The sequence below is a fragment of the Stegostoma tigrinum genome, chromosome 15 (genome assembly GCF_030684315.1).
Source record: "Stegostoma tigrinum isolate sSteTig4 chromosome 15, sSteTig4.hap1, whole genome shotgun sequence".
NCBI lineage: Eukaryota > Metazoa > Chordata > Chondrichthyes > Orectolobiformes > Stegostomatidae > Stegostoma > Stegostoma tigrinum.
The window spans coordinates 35,910,294-35,933,138 of NC_081368.1; the positions used below are offsets into that span (position 1 = coordinate 35,910,294).

At 39.6% G+C, this 22,845-nt stretch overlaps 1 protein-coding gene across 1 annotated transcript; it reads left to right on the top strand.

The window, feature by feature from the left end:
• The first annotated feature begins 2,504 nt into the window (after positions 1-2,504).
• yipf6 (Yip1 domain family, member 6) lies at positions 2,505-21,856 on the top strand. Its single transcript, XM_048544361.2, has 7 exons — positions 2,505-2,653; positions 4,360-4,488; positions 7,933-8,011; positions 10,312-10,354; positions 11,467-11,592; positions 14,748-14,923; positions 17,033-21,856. Exons 1-7 carry the CDS (start codon positions 2,618-2,620, stop codon positions 17,149-17,151), a joined length of 708 nt encoding a protein of 235 aa, XP_048400318.1. The 5' UTR covers positions 2,505-2,617; the 3' UTR covers positions 17,152-21,856.
• Positions 21,857-22,845: the final 989 nt, after the last annotated feature.

The window sequence follows — 22,845 nt, forward strand, 5'->3', positions numbered from 1 at the left end:
GAGTGTTCTTAATATAAAATAGACATGAAAACGGTCAAAATCGAATAACATTGGATTACATTACGTCGAAATCACATTACTTTCAGAAATTGGAGTTCTTTGAAATGCTTGTTCACGTATGTTACCAGCCAAATTATTAATGTTTCTGATGTTCATGAATTTTCTCCGGACTGGAGTGAACGGTGAGGAATGGAACAGTTTCTATTTCGGTCTTCCAGGTTCACAATCAAGAAAAAAACCTTTCCTAACTAAAATATGTAAATTTTATATTTGAACATGTCAGTAGGAGGCCAGTGGATAGCACTCACCATTATTCTGAATATACATATTTAATTCCACATAAAGATAATAATACACTTATCCTTTCCTTAACTCTTTTGCCTTTTCTAATTTTATTTATCTCTGATTTTCGTCACTTTTATTTTCTACATAAGCATTGTGACTCCACGCAATAACATACAAGATAGTGCCGGGGCAGACCATTGTACCCAATAAGCCTGATAACACCATTCAATATGATTATGGCTGACTTTTTTTTACCCGAATGGCATGCTCCTGCCTTCTCCTCATACCCTAAAAGCAAAGTGGAGAAAGTAAGCACCAATACCACCATATCTCACGTTCAAACATGGCAGACCAAGCTTTGCTGTACAGTTAAATGGTGCATTTAACATGTTAAAGCATTTCGAGGCATTTTACACGAAGTAAAAATTGATACTGAATAACAGACATGAAAATTAGAGGAAACCTAATGCTCAGACGTTTGCTCAAAACGTTTCAAGGAAAATGTAGATAAGGAAGACAACAAAATGTGAGGCTGGATGAACACAGCAGGCCAAGCAGCATCTCAGGAGCACAAAAGCTTTTGGCTCCTGAGATGCTGCTTGGCCTGCTGTGTTCATCCAGCCTCACATTTTGTTGTATTGGATTCTCCAGCATCTGCAGTTCCCATTATCTCTCGTAGATAAGGAAGAATAAGGTTTGGGAAAGTAATTCCAGAGTTCAGTGCCCCGGAAGCTGAAGACATGACACCAACAGTGGAGCAATTAAAATAGGTAATTGCTCAAGTGACAAAACACGTGATTGGAGGAGGTTATAAAAGTAGAAAAGGTTATGGATAGTCAGAAGGATTTAAAAACAAGGATGAGAATGATAAAACCAAGCTATTATTTAACAGTGAGCCAATGTACGCAATTGAGCAGACAGATGATGAATGAATAGGATTTGGGGCAAATAGGGATACAAGTGTGTTGAAGGTAGAGTGTGGGTGGCCAGCCTGTACTGTGTTGGAATTGGAAACGTTTGGCCTAAGGGTTAAAACATGCTGAATAAAATGTCACGATGTTAGAGAGATGGTCTTAGTAAAAGAAACTGAGTGCTAAAGGCTGATCATTTAAGGCAAAATTGAGACATTGTCTCAAACGCAAAGATGGCAATCAAAGTAGCTATGAGCTCATGTGAAAACAAGTACAATGGTCAGTTGCTGGCGACATGTTCCTAAACTAGAATGTGTCTATATATGTAGTTGATATTATTACGTTCTGTGCCTAATGATGTCACTGACTTTGCTTGTGTAGATTGCCTACTAAGGCTAAATTTATGTATGTCTGGTGGTACCCGGAACGGCGAATCGGAGAGTAAGAGCAAAGTCCGGGATTAGAGGCAAAAGGCGGTAAAGTAGCATTCGCTTTAAATAGTGCAGCTCCAGGCTGAATTTGGACTTGGGAAGAGTCCTGGTGTCAATAATAACTTTTACTGCCACCTGGCACTCAGTAAACGCCAAAAGGCTGAATAAATAAAATATCTTTATAAGGCAGTTACCTCTTCTTTAACAGTGACGTAGCATATCAGGTGAATATTCTGTATCTCCTTATGACACAGAGATTGTGTTTTTACGATACAATCTTTTAAAAATAGTGGTGGTAGTCTGTTTTAGTTACCTTGAAACTTTAGTGAAGTGTCATTATGCCACAAGTTATGATGCAGTCATTATTTTGTCATTCATATAAGTGGAAAATTGTGACGATGTGGAGATTTCCAATATTTCTTAGAGAGTTAACAGCCCAGACAACCTTGATTAACGGTTGTTAAAATATTTTGATATCTGACTGAGGAGCAGCACTGGGAAGTGAGGGAATATTTGGAGAAGATAGGACGACTCTTCGGTGATAAAAGGTAGTTCAGCAACGGAAGAGGTGAAGAATGTGCGGAAGGAGGAAATTGTGGGGACGTGGGAAGGGCAATACTCTGAAAGAGATGAATTGAAAGTGCGGTGGGGAGGATCATATTTAAAAAGGACGTAGTGGAGAACGCAGCGATATCAGTGCTGGAATGGGAATGCAACGTTTGGCGGAGATGATGTTTGAGAAGACGGGGACAAGGTGGTGCAGCGTTCAAGCCACTAGCAATTGGACTCTATTATGTAACGCAGAGGAGTCTCAGCACTGCTTTGAGACTGTAAATTTTCATTTCAGTACAAACCGCCCCAGAACAGGTCCCGACGGGGCGTGTAAAAACAGCAGCGCCCGTCAGTGACGCACGTTGAGAGCGACACAGTGGGGATATTTGTCGCGGGGTTGAGGTCATATGTTTGTTCTCCACGTCAGCGGGGCTGAAGATGGCGGAGGTGGAGAGTGATTCGCGCCAGCCGCTGGTGAGTGAGTGAGTGCGGTGCGTCAGCCGTTACAGAAACAACTGCTGTGTTACTTTGGGCCCAGGGACTGACGGAGTGAAGAAGTAGTTCTGGAACCCCCCCTCCCCCTCCATCTCCATGTTTACACCCTGAAGGTGCTGCCTGTTGCTCTGAGGGTTGTCACATTGGTATCGCCGTCATGTGTAAACCTCTTCTATAAGCAGAACAGAACTTGAACACAGCTGTCCTCTCCGCATATTTTTTCAGCTGGAATCATTGGATAGTTATCAGAGACCCTGACTGACATCGTTCGACTCCACGTTATCAATTGCTGCAGATTCTGCCAGACTGCTAAATTGTGTAAAATGCGTTTTGTTAATTCTAGTGTGTGAAGCAGAAAATCTATTTGCCAGGTAGATGTTGGTGTTGTAGCTGTGCTGGAGCAGCTTGGCAAGAAGCATGACAATTCAAAACTACAAATAGTCGTTCTATTGCTGCAATGTCAGGGCCGAGAGCCTTTGTAGTATCCAGTGTCCCTAGCAGTTTCTAGATAGCACATAGAGTGAACTGAATTGGCTGAAGACTGCCATGACGTTTGTGGTCCTCGAGAGGTCTAGAATGGAACGTCCACACAGCATTTCTCTGTTAAGATTTTGCGAATGCTTCAGCCTTATCCTTTGGCTGTGGCGAGTATTAGTTACTGGATGGAAGTTAAGAGTGATAGAGTGAGAACATGTTTGCAAACTGTATTTGGGAGTCATAATGAAGGGGAACTCACCTAATTGACCTAGGGCTCCCCTGATCCTTTGAGGAAAAACTTGGATGCAAGTAAATGTAACACTTAAACAAGGTGGAATGAAAGTTTGTAGCGTATCATGATTATTTGGATACTTGGGTTCTCAAGTTTACATAACCCATGTATAGATTTAATCATAGAAAATTGAAGCAGGATGTACAGAATGGAATATATACTATATCTTATGTATTATAGAACATAATATGTGGAAAATGTAGAAAATAGATGCAGGAAAATAGAAGTAGGTTATTCAGCCGTTCAAGCTTGTTCGGCTATTCGATATGATGACGGTTGATCATCCAACTCGTTACCCTGTTCCCCTGTTCTCTCCATACCCTTTGCCTTTTGCCCTAAGAAATATTTTTAACTCCTTAAAAAATTCTGTGTTTTGGCCTCCCTGTCTTCGGTTTGATACCTCTTCTGTTTAGCACAATGTTACCATCAGCTGGGATTATTACAATGGTAGTCTTGAACTGGCTGGCCGAACTGAGCAAATTGGAACTGCAGGTACAATGCTACCATCCAGTTCCTGTTTACCTGCCTTGAGCGTGTAGTCTTTAAACATTTTTGTTAGGCTGTTGCAATTTACAAGTGTCATTTATGTAAAGATAAAGGAAATTCTCATTGTAGATTGTATTTTTAAATCTATCTATAAACCCAAAATAGAGAAAAATGCTATCGAGTACTGATTTCAACATGTCCATTGTGAATGAGACTGGATCAAGCGGAGTGAAGGATGGGATGTGCTTTGTGGCTTAATGTGCTTCTTCAGAGAAGTATCATTGGAGGATTGGGAACCGATAATGTGTTAGGACCTATGCTGCCATAGAGATTGGGAGATGGGGCTGTGGGTGACAGAGTAGGAAAAATAGAAAACTCAGTTGAAAATAAATAATGACCAGATAATCTAATGTCTTTTTTGGCACTGTAGTTTTCAGACTTGGCTGATGTCTCGATATCAAATGATGTCCCTGTTGAGGGACAAATTACAGTTCCAGTCAGTTCTCAGTCACAGGAAGATGACTACTCCACACTGGATGAACCTGTCAAGGAGACAATCGTAAGTACTGTTGAACATCATTCTCCCCCCCCCCCCAAGTCAATATTCTCATAGGGTACTGTTCCATATAGTGTTAAGTGTGTCTAGTATCTTATGCAACAACTAGTGATGAGCTGGCTGTAACCATGGAAAACATGAAAACGTACCCGGCACCAGAAGGAACATATCCTAGTGTGGTTACTGGGACTAAATTAGGGAGAGAGAGGCTGGCTGGTTTTGTTTGTTCTCCATTCTGTTCCATGGCTGCCAAGGCCAGTTAAATAAGTGCAATTACTATTCTCACTGTCACAATTCAGCACGGACCAACAGTTAAAACTGGGACCCTGCAGGTCTGCATTAGTATCATTCCATTTCAACTTTGTGAACTGAGTAACTGTAAGGAGAAGCTTACTGTACATGTTTTATGTGTAGTGAAATCTCACCTTGTCTGCCTTTGCTACTTGGTGTTTGTCACCCAAGGGCTAATTATAGATTTGTGGGTTATTTGTCTCTGATTTTTTTTAGTACAAAACTGCCTGCTTTACTCCTTGCACTGCCTTTATAGTATCATACCCTGACATCAGCAAATGATGTCCGTGTATAAGTGCAAGCTCTGTCATGCCATGCAAGAGAAGCTAATATGTCCAACTTAAAAGGTTCCCAGTTATGCTGTCATTTCTAAAACCTTCCACAAATAACCTTTCCTAAAATATTTCATCTTTAGCCACTGGTGAAGTTCCAGAAGACCTGAAAGATGGCTAATGTTGTTCCATTGTTTAAAAAAGTAGCAAAGACAAGCCAGGGACCTACAGACCAGTGAGCCTGACCTGAGTGGTAGGCATGTTATTGGAGATAATGCTGAGGGGCAGGATCGACCAACATTTGGATAGTCAAGGTCTGGATTTGTGCATGGGAAGTCAGGTCTGAAATCTTTTAGAATTTTTCAAAGAGGTAACCAGGAGAATGGAAGGTGGATGTTGTCTGTATAGACCTTAGAGCCAGCATGGTGGCTCAGAGTTAGCACTAAGTGCCAGGGACCTGGGTTCAATTTCACACTCAGGTGACTGTGCAAGCTCCACACAGACATTCTCCCCGTGTCTGCTTGGGTTTTCTCCAGGTGCTCCGGTTTTCTTCCACAATTCAAAAATGTGCAGGTTAGGCGGCTTGACCATGCTAAATTGCCGGTAGTGTTCAGGGATGTCTAGACTGGTGGGATGCTCTGAGTGTTACTGTGGACTTCTTGGGCCAAAGGGCCTATTTCCACACTGTAGGGATTCTATGAAACTTTAGTAAGGCCTTTGACAAGGTGCCACACAGTAGTCTAGTCATGAAAGTTAGGTTGCATTGGATCCAGGGAGAGCTGGCTAATTGGATTCAAAATTGGCTCGATGGTTGGAAGCAGAAGGTGATGGTTGAAGGGTGTTTCTTGGACTGGAGGCCCGTGACTAGTGGTGTGTCACAGGGCTTGGTGCTGGGACCTTCATTATTTGTTATTTATATAATGATCTGGATGTGAATGTACAAGGCATGATTAGTAAGTTTGCAGATGATACAAAATTATGAAATATTGTTGATATTGAAAAACCTTCTCAAAAATTACGGAAGGATCTTGATCAGACGGTGAAATGGGCTGAGGTTTGGCAAATGCGATTCAATACAGATATATATGAGGTGTTGCACTTTGGAAAGTCAAACCATGGTAAGACTTGTACAATAAATTGTAAGGTCTTGAGGAGTGTTATGGAACAGAGGGATTTAGGAGTACAGGTGCATAGTTCATTGAAAGTGGTGTCACGGGTGGACAGGGTGGTGAAGAAAGCATTTAGCATGCTGGCCTCCATTGGTCGCAACATTGAGTATAGGAGTTGGGATATTATGTTACAGTAGTATAAGCCATTGGTGAGGCCGCACTTGGAGTATTGTGTACAATTTTGGTCACCCTGTTATAGGAAAGAGACAGTTAAACTGGCAACTGTGCAAAGAAAATTTACAAGGATGATGCCAGGACTAGTAGGCCTGAATTATAGGGGGAGGTTGATCAGGATACAACTTTATCCCTTGAAACATAGGAGAATGAAGGGTTACCTTATTGAGGTGTATAAAATTATGAGGGGCATAGATAGGATGAATACATATATTCTTTTCCCAGTGATGGGGAATTGGAAACTAGAGGGCATTGGTTTAAGGTGCGAGGGGATAGATTTAAGAAGGACCTCGGGGAACTTCTTCATGCAGAGAGTAGTGCGTATTTGGAATGGGCTGCCAGATAAAATGATTGAGGCAGATACAATAGCAAAATTTTAAAAAACATTTGGATAGGTGCATGGATGAGGAGGGTTTATAGGGATATGGACCAATTGTGGGCAGTTGAAACTAGCTGAGTGAGCACTATGGTCAGCGTGGACCAGTTTGGGACAAAGGACCTGTTTCCAAGCTGTATTACTGTATGACTATATTTGATCTAAAGTTTTTAGGTATTGACTATGATTCTGGAATAATTAGTCTATATACAGTGCATAGCTTTCTTCTTTTGCTTCCATATACTTTCCCCTTCCCTATCCTCCCCAAAGCCATGCCCCAAAATTCTCTAAAGTAATTCAAGTTGTAACTTTTGACTGGGTGTCACATGCAAGATAGTGCTTTTCTATTTGTTTTGTGTTACTGCTTAAATAAACAACAGTTTCTCTTTTGCATGTATCTCATTTTAATGGGTTAACAGTTGGAGCTAATGAATGAGTGTCAATTTTAAGTATTGACTTTTGACACAGTAAAAGATATTGCAGACAAGTTAGACAGGATGCAGAACAGAACTCTGCTTTGAGTGTGAAGACTGTTAGACCGTTAATTTATCGACAGTTGTGGAATATGGGAATAATTTACAGGTTGTGACTGTCAACTACAGGATTTAAATGGAATAGCAAGAATCACTAGCCAAAACTAGTGTGTTTAGTTAACCCAGAGAGTATATTGTTAATTGCAGTTATTTTTCATGAAATTGTTTAAAAATGCACTGTTCTCAGATTTGACATGAATAAGTAACTTCGTTAAATCATGCTGGAGACACTTACCAAAGACTGAGGTAGTACACCTTCCATTTTGTTACTGTTGAGTTATTGGAAGTTAATATTACTTCAAAATGTACTAAAGGAAAGCCAGTATGAAAATAACTTTGGAGTCAACCTGGAGAAATGGAATTGGTTTTTACAGTTATGTGGGTCATTATTGTAAAGTAGGATAAAAACAGTCAAATTTACTGATCATCATAAGGCATTTGAAACTGCTTCCCATATACTGAAGTGTTTTTCTTCTTCATAAAAACAAGTAACACCCACAAACAGTTCCTCCTTATCATCTTAATCAGTTCTTACCCATTGATAACTGTATTTGGTCTAAGTATATTGGTGTGATTCCACACATTCCTTGGCAACTAAGTATTCTTTTCTTTGTTTGCCTTGTGTTTATCAGATACGAGATCTGAAGGCTGTTGGGAAGAAGTTTGTTCATGTTATGTACCCTAAAAAGAGCAGCAGCCTTCTCCGAGATTGTAAGTACAGGACAATATAATTTCAAGAACATGTTGACTGGAAAATACCTTACAGAAAGGGATTTGCTTCATGCCTGAGAGTAAATTTAATGTCCAGCCATTCAATGAGGTCTAATTCCTAGGCTAAATTGATGCAGATGATCTTGGCAAGATACTGGTAGGAGCTTACAGTTTATCTTCATGACCATGGTCTAGTAGGCAGGGGAAGTCAAGACAGAATCAATTGGGTTTTCCTCTTAAATTATTTTCAGTGACCCATTCTTGAAAATGCCTGTATGGATTTCAGTTAAGAACGGCAGTGAACAAGTTATTGGAACATTGCTAGTGCCCATAAAATTATTGATTTTAAGAGGGCTTAAACTTGCTTAAAAAAATGTCAGTGTTTGCTGTATTGAACAGGTAATTGCTGTTAGACATGAATTACATATGCATCTTTGCAATACGTGAGTGTCCAATAGTAATATCTTGGAGAAGAATGCTTTGTGACAGTGGGATAATATTATAGCGTGTGCAGGAGAGAGCTTAAGGAAAATATGGAAGTGAGAACATGTAGGATGTTCTCACACATTTTTAGTGAGTCTTTCCAAAGCAGCATTTCCAGAGGCCCTTGTGCAGTATTCCCCCAGATGCATCGACAAACACAAGTACAGACCACAACAGAAATCTATGGGGAGATGCTGCTAGACCTCCAGAATTTTTCAACCCCTTTTATTTTGTTTCAGATCGCCAGCATCCACAGTTCTTTGTTTTATTATACCAGTATGTTAGCACGGCGGCTCAATAGTTAGCACTGCTGCCTTACAATGGTAGGACCCAGGCTTGAGTCCATTCTCGTACAACTGTCAGTGTGGAGTTTGCACATTTTCTCTGTGACTGTGTGGGTTTCCTTTGGGTGATCTGGTTTCCTTCCACTGTCCAAAGATATGCAGGCTAGGTGGATTGGCCATGCTAAATTACCCGTAGTGTCCAGGGATTTTCAAGCTGGTTGGATTAGCCATGGGAAATGCAGGGTTATGGGGGCAGGGTCTGGATGGGATGCTCTTCAGCGGGTCAGTGTGGACTCCTTGCACCGAATGGTCTGCTTCTACGCTATAGGAATTCTGTGACGTTACACCAGAACAGGCTGTTCAGTTTATTATGCACTATGCAATTCTATGATTGACAGTGGTATGCAATTATTTGTTAGTGATATATGCAAGGCTGTCTACAAGACTGGTATGCATCCTGCCAATCAGTCTACTCTCGATCTTTAGCAAAATGATAGAAGGGGTCATCAGCAGTGCTAACAATCAAAACATGCTGAGAAGCAAGCTGTTAACTGATGTTCAGTTTGGTTTCTGCCAGGACCAGTTAGTTCCTGACCTGCCTTCATCCAAATAGGGACAAAAGAGCTGAACTCAAAAGATGAGGCAAGAATAACTGCCCTTAAAGATGCATTTGTGTGAATGTGACATTAAGGATTCTTGGGCAAGCGAAGTCAGTGTGAATTAGGGGGAAAATTCTCCCTGATTGAGTCGCAAAGGAAGATGGTTTGGTCATTGGAGTTCAATCCTGTCCCTAAATGCATTAGTGAAGCGGATGAATCAACAATGCAATCATGGTAATCATTAGATGCTAATTTCAAAATTTTATTGAATTCAAGTTTCAAGTCTGTTGTAGCGGGATTCAAACTTGAGTCTCCAGAGCGTTACTTGGGTTTCTGGATTAATAATCCAACATTAATACGTCTAGGCCTCCTGCTATCACAGCAGTTCTTCAGGGGCCCAACCATCTTTAGCTACTTCAGCAATTAACTTCCCTCCATCCTGTGATCAGAAATGAGGGTGTTTGCTGATGATTGCACCATGTTCAGCAATGTTTGTGACTCCTACAATACTGAATCTGCCCATGGCCACGTGCAGCTACACCTGGACAACATCCAGGCTTGGGCAAACATGTAATGAGTAACAGTATGGATGTTTGACTGTCTTTTGCCAGTCTCCTTTATCCAAACACACATAGGGGAACCAAAGGATACAGCAAAATCTCTCCTCTGATTCTCAGAACAAAGGATAGAGTGTCTTTTGTAGTGTCAGAATATGATAGATTACTGCAGATGATAACACAATGACAGAAGAGGTTACAATAAAATTTGTACAACACAATTGATAGAATTTTGATTTTGGTTTGAGTCTATCCACTTGGCTTCTTGTCTGGCCTGTTGGTTATGGTTCAACCAGTCCCTGTGCTTGACCACTCCCTGAGGCATAGACTAGTTTTGCACGATTATGTGAATAATTCTTATGTTTTTTTCATTACAGGGGATCTATGGGGCCCTCTAATACTCTGTGTTTTGTTAGCAATGTAAGTAAATATCTGGTGTAAGGCTTCAGATGAATTACTTCCATCTGCCACTGAGTGGTCAGCATTTTTCCTCTAATATATTGCTGTATGTGTAAGCCTTGTAGAAGATAGCTTAAAAAAAAATCATGGATAGGGTCAAAGAATGATGCAAATATAAAACATGAGTAAAATTTTTTTTAAATTTCCCCAATGCCATCCAATTTTCTTTACTCCCTTTTAAAGGAGTACAGTTCCATGGGCCCATCTGGTACCTCACTTTATTGAGCATTCCTCATGTTTGAGTGTTGGTATTAATTATTGGGTAGTAATTTCACAGTTGATATGTTACAGCCCAAACTAAACCTATCCTTGCTAAAAGGTTTCCTCGTGTGCCTGTTCTAGTAAGAGTGTTATTGATCTCAGGAGCAAAATTTTACCCAAGAGTCTTAACTCTCCTAGCCATAGGGAAAGAATGGTTAATAGGAATTGCCCTTGCTGAGAATCAGGTAACCTCATGCAGTTTTAGGGTGGAATTAAAGATCGGTTCTTCAATACTAGGTGCCACGTTGTATGACACATTTGCTTCTGAAATCCAGGGGATCTCAAAAGCAATGCACTTCTAAAATATTCCTTTCCAAGCCCTTCATTGTACAGATACCAATTATGGGGCCACCCACCTACAACCCCTATGTGCGCTTTCACTTCTTTTCTGTAAGAGTCTGTGTTGTGCTTAGCTTTTCAGTTTTCTCCTTTCGCGCTGTGTCTCAGTGTGTGTGTGAGAGAGATACTGATCCATTGTTGATGTTTCTGTCTCCATCACAGTACATCACATGTGAGAGTACACGCTCATTTATGTGCTTTGTCCAGCTTGTGTGTTCTTTCGAGGGAGATGATCCCTTCCTTGTTTCTAATTTCCAGGGGTGCTGAGCTAATCCAACTCTAATTTCAGATCCTGTCAGTCATAATTGTCCAGTTGTTTGTTTGCAATGCCTTTTGACTTTTTCGGGCAGCAGCTTGGTCAAGTTGATCTCATGCTTTTATTAACTTTTAGGTACGTCTATAGTCTGTTTTAAAAAATATTTATTGTGGACGTAACTTGAAGGATATATTTAGATTTGTTCTGTTTCTCACAGGATGTTACAGGGAAGTTCTGTTGACAGTAAGCATGAAGGAGGCCCAGAGTTTGCTGAGGTGTTTGTTATCGTGTGGTTTGGCGCAGTCATCATTACACTGAACTCCAAACTGCTTGGTGGCACAATGTAAGTTTCCTTCCCATGTTTCTCTCCGGAGGGCACTGCTCCATCAACGCCATTGGCTCTCTAGTGCATTGTCTGTCTTGGTTGTATGTGAGTCTTAGCAGCTAATTGTTTTCAATCTTCAAGCAAAAGTTGGGCTAGCTAAACTAATTGAGTGAAGATCAGGGGTTGAAGTCTTGTTATCGTTACTTATTTTCCACAGTACGTTTACCTGCTGACCCAACAAATACTAGCAGCATGATAAAGTTTAATTGCATTTTATGTTGGAATGGGGAAAATATAAAGTAGCGGGTGCCATTTGAACAAATATTCCTTGCAGTAGACTGTAAACATCAAGCTCTGAAACAAAAACTGAAATTGCTCGAAGCTCAGCAGGTCTGGCAGCATCTGTGCCGAGAAATTAGAGTTAACATTTTGGGTTGAATAACCCTTTCTCAGAACCCTTCTAAAATTTTTAAACCACCAAAGTCTACTATATTTCTGACTCCTACTTTAATATCTTGTTATTTAAATGCTAATAGGTTGTATGAGAGAGTTTTGCAATGGGTTAGAGTACTACCAAGCTTTGACTTTATTTCCATTGCAACACCAGTGCTCTTGCAGTTCTCTTACTGTGCGTTAACTCCTGCAGAAGGCATGCTTATCCAGAGAGCATGTACAACATTTGCAAGTTTCTGCTCTTTTACAATTCAACATTGTATGTTTTTCAGGTCAAAAAGACTGTAGCCTCCTTAGTGCCTTGGCTATAGGTCATACATGATCCATGAAATCAGTTTTAAGAAAAACTGGAAAGCACATAGTTTGAGATAACGTAGTTTGAGAAAGCACATAGCCTGGGCCCTCAAGAAAAGATTTGTGTACCTATTCCCATCCCGATTACCACTGAAATCTTTATCCACTGTTGTGTTGCATCTAGATTCTAGTACATGACATTCTCCTCCCCTCTTCCTCCTTGATGTGCTCTTATTCCTTAACTGTTTACAAAATGTAATTTATTCAAAAGCCATATCTTGATAAGCTCATCTACAGTCATACAGTTAAAAGAAACAGTGCTGGAGAAATTCAGCAGGTCAGGCAGCAACTGTGAAGTCGGAAAAAGAATTAATATTTCAGGTCTGAACATAGAACATTACAGCACAGTACAGGCCCTTCGGCCCTCAATGTTGTGCTGACCTGTCACGTCAATCTGAAGCCCATCTAACCTACACTATTCCATTTATGTCCACATGCTTGTCCAATGACGACTTAAATGTACTTAAAGTTGGTGAATCTACTACCCTTACAGGCAAAGCGTTCCATAGCCTTACTACTCTGAGTAAAGAAACTACCTCTGACGTCTGTCCTATATCTTTCACCCCTCAATTTAAAGCTATGCCCCCTTATGCTCGCCGTCACCATCCTAGGAAAAAGGCTCTCCCTATCCACCCTATCTAACCCTCTGATTATCTTATATGCCTCAATTAAGTCACCTCTCAACTTTCTCTCTAATGAAAACAGCCTCAAGTCCCTCAGCCTTTCCTCGTAAGACCTTCCCTTCATACCAGGCAACATCCTAGTAAATCTCCTCTGCACCCTTTCCAAAGCTTCCACACCCTTCTTATAATGCGGTGATCAGAACTGTACATAATACTCCAAGTGCGGCCACACCAGAGTTTTGTACAGCTGCAGCATAACCTCTTGGTTCCGGAACTCGATCCCTCTATTAATAAAAGCTAAAACACTGTATGCCTTCTTAACAACCCTGTCAACCTGGGTGGCAACCATATCATGTCTGATATGAATCTTCTTTGGAGACAAAAGAAGAATCACTTGGATTGAAATGTTAAAGCTTTCTCTCTCCACAGATGTTGCCAGACCCACAGAGTTTACCCAGTGCTTCCTGTTTTTATTTCAAATCACCAGCAGGCGCAGTACTTTGGTTTTATTTATGTGCATTCACTCTCTGTTGTGCAATGTGATGAAATTGAAAGCTAGTCCTTGTCTTCAAATCTTCAAACAGAGCAGTTCTGACGAAAAGTCACGAAACTTGAAGTGTTAACTCTGCTTTCTTTCCACAGATGCTGTCAGATGTGCTGAGTGCCTCCAACAAATTCTGTTTGTATCTGCTAATTTCATTTGTTTACTATTTGTGGCACTTGGTGTGTAAATTAGCTACTGTCATTGCTTAATCAGAGTGACTGTACTTTAACATTAATGTATATCGCTGCCATTACTCTGATTTCATCATTTGCCACTTATTTGTATTCATGTACCTTGCATTCTTGAAGCCAATGGGATCTATTGTCTACAGTGCCACAAAATGGCTGAAAGCAGGTACTACATCATGGAAATTCTATGAAACATGGCTCCCATCCACCATAGGTGGAAGAGCCTTCTGCAACTTCTTCAGCTGTATGCTGGATTTTTCTTTCTCAACTCTTTGACTTTCTCCACCTTTTAAAAGTTGGAAAAATGTTTTCATGCATACTTATCAATCTGGCGAATCGATAACTTTCTTGCTGCTTTTTGTATCCTCCATCAAATAGTCCAAGTGGTTTCCACATGAATTACGACATATTTTGTTGTTGGATAGCAATTATGAATAAAAAACATTATTTATTTTTCCTTCTCCCAGTCAAACTCCTGGTATCTGGATGCTAAATTTGATATAATTTATAAACACCGAAAGAACTGCGAATACTGTAAATGAGGAACAAAATGAGAAGTTGCTGTAAAAGCTCAGCAGGTCTGGCAGCATCTGTGAAGAGAAAATCAGAATGAACATTTCAGGTCTGGTGACCCGTTCTGAGGTAGGGTCACCGGACCTGAAACTTTAACTCTAATTTTCTCTTCACAGATGTTGCCGGACCTGCTGAGGTTTTCCAGCAACTCCTGATTTTGTTTGTGGTGTAATTTGTGTTACCTTGACTGATACCAGAAATCTCTTACAGAATGGGGAATTAAACCCTGTTGAGTATGGGCTAACTGCACATTGAAAATGGCGTAACCAGATTTTTTCTCTGGGGGAATCTCACTATTGCAATGAAATTAGTTTTGCATTTGTGTTAAACCCTTGAAAGACGGTAGCTGATGTGCAGAGAGAGCACAAATCAAGGAGAAGTCCAATCAGGCTCAGAAAAGATTGACAGTAACTGTATGTATTTCTCTTTGCTTCCCAGCTCCTTCTTTCAAAGCTTGTGTGTGCTGGGTTATTGTATATTGCCACTCACTGTAGCTATGATTGTTTGCTCACTCATCCGGCTAGCTCCACATTCCAGCACATCTGAGATCCCAATGGCAGTGGTTATAATTCGCTTCATTATTGTGCTCGCTGCATTTGGTTGGTCAACTTTTGGTAAGTAATTGATTGTTCTTAAAAAAAAAGATTAAAATTATTTTGAGAGTTAGGAAGCATATTAAATTCAGCTTGACCAAATCTTTTTAAGAGTGGTGCATTTGGTTAGAGGTTCCCCATGGGCAGCTCAGCTTATTGGCACCAAATTTGATTTTCCTTTCTGTAACCAAACTATTTTTCTAGGGTTCCTAGCTCAGTTATGTTATCTTGGAAAAGGGATGGTGAGTAAACTGAGAAATTAAAAACTATTCTTGCTACAATTATTACTTGGAAACTAGTTTTCATACCATTGAGATTAGGACTTATGCTCTGATTCATAATGCATAACTTTTTGATGTTAGAATTTAAGACCACTGAGTAAAACCTTAATGCCATTCGTGCTGCAGCTTAGTGAGGTGTATGAAAAGAGGAAAAGACAATTATGAAGTTCTCCAGATTAATTGGCAAACCATTCCAGTAAAAGAAATTAATTTTAAAATGTGGCATGTAAACACTTTGGAGATTATTTAGGCTAAAAATGTAATCTGGAATGTAAAATAGAGTGAAGCTTGAGGCAAGCTTTAATTCAAGTTGTTCTAGCTATAAAATAATACTCTGACAGATGCAGGCACCTTCATGGGGGAGAATTAGCTGGTCTTCCCAGTTTTCTGTGCTTTCTGGCAGCATGGTAAGAAAGTTATTAACAATATCATGGCATTGGCTGGCAACTTGACTGCTTTTGATGCTTGATGTATATGATCTGGAAGTTCAGCGTGAAGAGCGAAAGAAACAAAATCTATTTCCACTGAAAGAAATACAGCCATCACTTGATACAAGCTTTGTGGAGACTATATTAATTTATGTTCAGTCCTGCTTTGTCTTGTACAGTAGCAATTCAGTGAAAGATGTTATTTACTTGGGCAGCTTTATCTGGAAATGCCTATGATTCCTGTGTTATCTGGTTTGATGGTACTGTATAGGATTTATTGTTCTAGTGCCACCATGTGGCTGAAGACAATGCTACAATATTAATTTTGGTGTCTTCGTGATTGAAGACCTATTGACATGTTCCATTTTACTGCTGTGAATTTATACGTACTGTTGGGCTTCAGTTTGTCCATTATGAATCTTTCCACTCCCCAAAAAGCCCCAAAGAACTTCTTGATATGGGTTTGACGAGGCAGACCTTGGTGGACCTAAGTGGACTCTAACCAGCATGATTTACAAATAGAGAAGTAGCTTCAAGTCACAATGGTGTTCTGAGATTAATCTACATTATCCACCCTTAACCCTTTGACACACTGTATGACACTGCATTCCTTTTTATACTTTTCCTGAACAATCCAGCCTGATAGCAATGTCTTAACTTCATTCTTTTATTACTTATCTGATCATAGCCAGAGCAGCTCATTTGGACCTGCCTGTTGATGTCATATTATAAAATTTTCCAAGGCGGGCTAACCAACTATCTCTTCCAGGCTTCTATATCACTGAATAATAAAGTTATTCAGGACCATGGTAGTTATTACTGCATCTAAGAAATATTTCACTGAAAATGAAGAAAAAAGTTTTAATTTGAAACTTCTTTGGATTTCTTCAATGAATAATGATACCATCTATGTATTATTGAACCCCCAAGACCCAAAACATCCCAGAATCAACCTCCGTTTGAGGTCAACTGGGGAAGCTGAGGTACCAAAATTGGCATTATTGATATAGGGTGCTGAGTGGATCAACCCCAGCCGTAGCATCCCCGTGATGCAATGGCTCACAGTGATTGTGGTCTATTCTTCCATCAAGAGTTCCACCACTCATTAAAGACTAGTAATTGGAGAAAATCAGACAGCGTTAGAAGGGAGGAAGAAATGAAATAAGGAAGCAAAATCCTAAATGATTTAAAGGAAGAAATACATCACTAGGCCACACCAGAAATGTTGGTTAAAACATCAGAGGTTAGATTGTCTCTGTCAATGTAGTAAACAATGCCAGTCATCCAGTAGTGACCAGCTTGAGAGGCCTGGAAATATTTTTGTCAGCTGGTTGTGAGTCAGTGGCCAACTATAGAAGAATTGAAGGAAATTTTTTTTTCTTAAAATGTACTTATAATTCATTTTTATTTTGCTTTCCTAGCTTCGACAGCATTTCTAGCCGACAGCCAGCCACCAAATCGCAAGGCCCTTGCTGTTTATCCGATATTCCTCTTCTACTTTGTGATCAGTTGGATGATCATCTCCAATGCATCTGCATGAGGGCCAATTAGCCTGAAAACTAGAACGATAAAACATAAGCGATTCAAAATCAATCTCGTGGAGACTATTTGCTCAAAGTGGCATCTCATTATATGCAGAGAAAGAGAAGATCAAGAAACATTGATATTTAGTTTGTATATTATTGAATGTACAGTAATTCATACACCTGTAAAAGATTTATAACTGATGTCTTGCAGACTTTGGGGAAAATATTAATTTCAGTTGAGTTGCATTTGTAACATGGCTACAGAGACTTGAAGCAATATTATTTTATTTCACTTATTTTGTTACATGTATTGGAAATTTTGTTGTGATCAAAATCTGTCCGTATTTGATACCAACACACTGAACTTACTGTGTCAATTGAAGGTTGTATTTAGACAATTTGGACTGAACTTTCCATAACAATTCCTTTGGAAATCTTCCCCATGTGTCCCTCAGTGTAATAGTAAATCTTAAAGATAAGTTAAATTTGTACTCCCACAAGGCCTGCGCTGAGTAGTTTGGTCTCAGCTAGGACGGTAGCTAATACTTCTATTGGCCTCAGTGGAATGGACTCGTAGAGGCAAAATCATTCATGCTGTCTAGATAGCGATTAATATGCAATGGCCTCTGATCCACTGTACTGTGTAAATGTCAGGTGAGGATAGAGTTAGACTTGACTGGTTGTTTAGCCTGTTAATTTTCATTGCCTAAGTCTACACTTGAATGGTGATGTGAATGGCATTGTAAAGACTTGATTGCTTCCAGATATGGAAGTGTGGGAAGTTTGTTTTCATGATGTACACAGTTCTGTGATGGGTAGGAGTAGAAATAAAAAGGTCTTAAGGCTGCAATTATCCCTGAAAACTGAGCTAGGTTTGGTAACAGTTATTTAAATGGAGTTGTCAACCAATAGGGAGGGGATTGAAATCTGGAAATTGAATATCCTTGCCTTGTGGCTGATCTTTAAATTGATCTGTAATTTAACTGTTAGCCTCACTATCCCATTGTCTTGCCTTTCAAAGGCATTGATCAATCAGAATAGGTTAGCTTATTTCAGTTACATGTTCAGTTCAGACTTAGGATAATCTACAAATTATAACTTGAGAAACTCCATACTCTATAGCGTGAAGCATCTAGGTTCTACTTGATTAATACTATCATTTTGTTGACATGTTTGTAGCACTTCATTTAATTTCAGGAAAAAAAAATCAAGAATGGTTATAGGCCATTTGGAGATAGCAAGAAGTGCAGATGCTGTGTGTTTAACACCAGTGGGTTGCAGTGCGAGAGAGATCCAATGAGTACTTTCTGGTGAGTCCTGATGAAGCATCTAAACCTGAAACATCGACTCTCCTCCTTCTCTGTGCTGCCTGACCCGCTGTGTTCTTCCAGCTCCAAACTGTATCAACTGATGAACAGTTTTCAGTTATAGTGCTGGAGTGACGATAGAGGACTGTTTTTTTTTGTTTTTCCCCTGCGTCTGAAAGCCTACACTTTGTAAGTGCCAATGTGAAAATAGTTTTACGTGACTTAGTTCAATTTTTTGTTTCCGTGAGTCTAAAGCACAAAACTGATCTCCATTTGAAATTGTTAGCCTTCATCTCAGTCTTCGTATGTGAAAAATGTCATGCTAATGCATGGCTCTTTTTGCACTATTTGAAGCAGAGTCAAACTAGGAGATGCTTACACTTTTATTTCACATTCTGTATGAACATATTTTCAAATTTTATGCTGATCATGTATTTATTCCATTGTTTAATGATTATTTATTTCAAACACACACTACATCTTTGTGGGTACATATTTGTAAATTGTATTTGTGCATTGTAAACACCATTTTGCAACTTGTAAGTTACTGAGAGTATCAGAGATTTTGAATAGGAAAGCCACATGCACCCCTAAGAAGGCTTTTGATACTTTAGAGTATAGTGCAGTCGTTCTACAGGAACATGGTATAGAGTGCCACTAGGACTGATATTAAAAGGATACTATGCATGTCACCATTTTGACAATCGCCACATACGCTTTGTCCATACATGTGCTTGAGAATGACATAACTAGATGGTAAGGTGATTTAAAAGGCTCATGGGTGTATAAATAGATGAACAGAATATAAAAACACAGAGCTCATGCTCGAACTTTATAAATCAGTGGTAATTTTTCACCTCAGACTAGGCAAATTTGGCCAATATGCCTCAGAAAAGGTAATAAGGGCTTTGAACTACAGATTGGATATCCCAGCCCTGAGGGACTCTTGAGAAAAGTTTGGATTCTTCTTTTAGAAACAAAGAACAGTAAGAGCTGAACTTATACTTATTGGAGGTATTGTTAGAGTTAACATCCAATGTTGTAGATCTAAAATCATTATCAAAGGATGTAGAGGAGAGACAAACATTTTCTTGAGTTTTTGAGATCTGGAATGGTCTGTCTGAAAAAGTGGTGGAAGCTGATTCCATAAATTTGAGAGGAGTTGGTTAGCAGTTGAACATGTGGAAGATGGGAAAACGGACCTAAACAGGAATATGAGGGGGTCAAAGATTGACCACTATCTTTCAGAGAGCGAACACAGGGCGATGTGCCAAATATACATCTGTAATTTTCTCATTTAGAAGGCAGTGTCTTAGTATTGTACTCCTTAAACATCCCTGCCCCATCCCATTATCATCACCTACCCTACCCTGCTAAAAAAAATTTTGAGAGAGGTACCAGCCTTAAGGTGTAATTGTTTGGAGTGTAACGCATCAGCTGATTCCATATACATGTTGGTTAATCATTTTTTGATCCTGAAGAAGACACAATGATAATTGAAAGCTGGATGCACAGCAGATATGAGTGGAGATATAGCTGGTCTTTTAATTTGAGACAAAGGTCTGCTGTCTTTTGGCACATGACTCCTGTTTTCAGCCAGTATTTGCATTTTGTTCACACAGCAGATGCTTTCTGAATAGTACTGACAGATCCAAAGAGAGATTAATCTGAGTGTATCCTTCAGGATATTAGAAGTTGCAATAGATTATCCAGCTGCTCAAATATGCTTCACGTTAATCTCTCAACAATGTTTCACATTTGCCTAAAAAAACCTCTTAATTTCACTTTTGAAAATGTCAAGAGCCCTTTAGGGAGATCTTCTGGATTTCCACTGCCCTTGCCCCTGTCTTCACTTCTAAATAGCCTCACTGTAATAGTAAGGTTATGCTGCTTGTTCTAAAATCCCTGGTTAGAATTAACTTTTCTATTTCTACTTGATTGAGATTTTTTTTACCTGAACACCTTTTTGTTAAATTAATCCTTAACTATCAAAACCAGTAAGGTCAGATTTTATGCAATTTGTGTTGATTAAAATAGCCTGTTAAGCTGCTATTGTAATTCTGGAGAATCTCTACAGCCAGTATATCTTTCCTGATGTGTGGTCCCCAAGAATTGAAGACAGTACTTGATAGGTCATCTGACTAAGGCACTGTATAGTTAAAGCATCACTTCCTCATTATTGTATTTCGAGACCTCTTGAGATAAAGGTCACTGATAATCTGTTAACAAGTACAAAAAGTAATCTTTCGCTTTCTCACATGAGCTTCTCTCTCCCAAGCTTTCCTCCAGTTACTTTTGCTTGTTTGTTCTTTGATATTGCAGTAGGTGTGTGACCATAGTGACGTATCTGATTCATAGCTGACATAACAAACAGTTAATGAATCAGTCATGTACTTGATGCTGTGGATAGGTGGGATTATTCCTCCCTTCACTTCTGTAGGTTTCATGATTTTTCTCTCTCAGCCATAGTGCAAAGTCCAGGTGCGTTTCCATCACCCTGACCAATTAAGAAAAGAATTGACTGTAGGTCATAGTCATGTCTCTCTTCTTGGTCTAGTTATGGCTAGGAGTAAATTTATTGCCTTTAAACACATTACATCATTGGGCAAAGCTAGTTTGGAGGAGGGAAGGAATCAAGTTGAGACTCCAGTGTGGCCTCATTAGCCTGTGATAATCTCAATTGTAACAAGTTCGATTTGGAGGTGAATAGAGTACAATAGGTATGAGAAATATTTGCACCGTGGTCAGTGCCCTCTTAAAAAGCCAGGTAGATTCTGTTGCTCAAAAGCATTAGGTTGGCTCTAGCAAGAGCTATTTGGAACAGTATAATACTGTGATGGACTGCTGGTAATTATGTGTCTGTTCACTATAATTACTGTAATAATTTGAGTTATAACACAATAAGTTTTAAACAATTCAGATGCGAATTTGGATCCCCGTATAGTCCTTATAGCATATGGGCACTTCCAATGATAACACTAGGAAATGCCACATTGGATACGACAAAAGAAAAGAGAGTGGCACGTGAACAGTAAAGGGTGAAGGGAAGGGTCTGTTTCACTTTATGTACATAGTTAATAACTTCTCTGTTTTCAAAGGTATGGTAAAATCAATAATGTATAAGCTGTCTGCCAGTTGGGGTTGATATCTCTGGTAATTGCAGGGAGAACTTCTGAATTTCTAAAGCCTTAATGTGGATTTCTATTGTAAATATTTGCATATTGTATGTTTATAGATTTACTACTCCAGAATCAAATTATTTTTCTGTTTCCGTATTTGTTTTGCTGTAAATGTATGCTCTAACATGGTTGAGTCATGGACCGTGTCAGTGTCTTTGTGGTTTTGAATAAGTGTGTTAGAAAAATTACACAGCTTTATAATTGTATTAAATAGACAAATGACAAGGCAAAAAGTTTTTGAGAAGATTTGTAGTTTGGGTTGTGGATGAGATTGTAGGTATGCTCGCTGAGTTGGTGGGCTTGGTTGCAAATGTTTCATCACCCTGCAGGGTAACATTGTCATTGTGCCTCTGGTGAAGTGTTGGTGTTCTGCCCCATGCATTATTTATATGTCTCTGTTTGCTGGGGTGGTTCGTATTGTTTCTGGTTTTGTTTCTCAGTGGTTTGTGCATAGGGTCTATTTCAATGTGTTTGTTAATGGAGTTCTGTTTTGGAATACCACGCCTCCAGGAATTCCCTGGTGTGTCTCTGTTTGGCTTGTGCCATTATTGATGCGTTGTCCCAGTCAAATTCATGTCCCTCATTGTCCATGTGTCGTGAGACAGTGAGAATTGGTTGTGTCAGTGGGTGGCTAGTCGGTGTTTATCTATCCGTATAGCTAGTTTTCTTCTGGTTAGGCCCATGTAATGTTTCTCACAGTCCTTGCATGGTATTTTGTATATTACACCAGGTTTTGCCATTGGTGGGTATGGGATCCTTTACGTTCGTCGTAGGGTGGTTGTTTGTTTGTGGGCTACTCTGATATGTAGGGGTCTGAGTAGTCTTGTGGTCATCTCGGAAATGCCCTTGATGTGTAGTAGTGTGAATTAGTGTGTCTGGTTGTGGTCTGTCTTAGAGGTAACAGCAGAATGTGCTTTTTGGGTATCCATTCCTTTTGAAGACTTCATATAGGTGCTCCTGTTCTGGTTTGTGTAGTTCCGAGTTACTTCAATGTGTTGTGGCTTGTTTAAATAGTGTCCTGATGCAGCTTGGTTTCTGTGCGGAGCTGCATCAAGACACCATTTAAATGAGCCATAACACAAAACTACCCAACGCAGAACAGGAGCACCTAAATGGAGTCTTCAAAAGAAATAGATAGCTGAAAAGCACAATCTGCTTTTACTTCTGAAACGGACCACAACAGGAAGACACAACATAATCAGACTCACTAATCATCCTACCA

What these genes read in the sequence shown, in the direction of transcription:
- yipf6 (XM_048544361.2), top strand. Translation starts at nt 2,618, where the DNA reads ATGGCGGAGGTGGAGAGTGATTCGCGCCAGCCGCTG. An exon ending in CAGCAGCCTTCTCCGAGATT is followed by an intron (nt 8,012 to 10,311) that starts GTAAGTACAGGA and finishes TTTTCATTACAG; the next exon opens with GGGATCTATGGGGCCCTCTA. An exon ending in AAACTGCTTGGTGGCACAAT is followed by an intron (nt 11,593 to 14,747) that starts GTAAGTTTCCTT and finishes TTTGCTTCCCAG; the next exon opens with CTCCTTCTTTCAAAGCTTGT.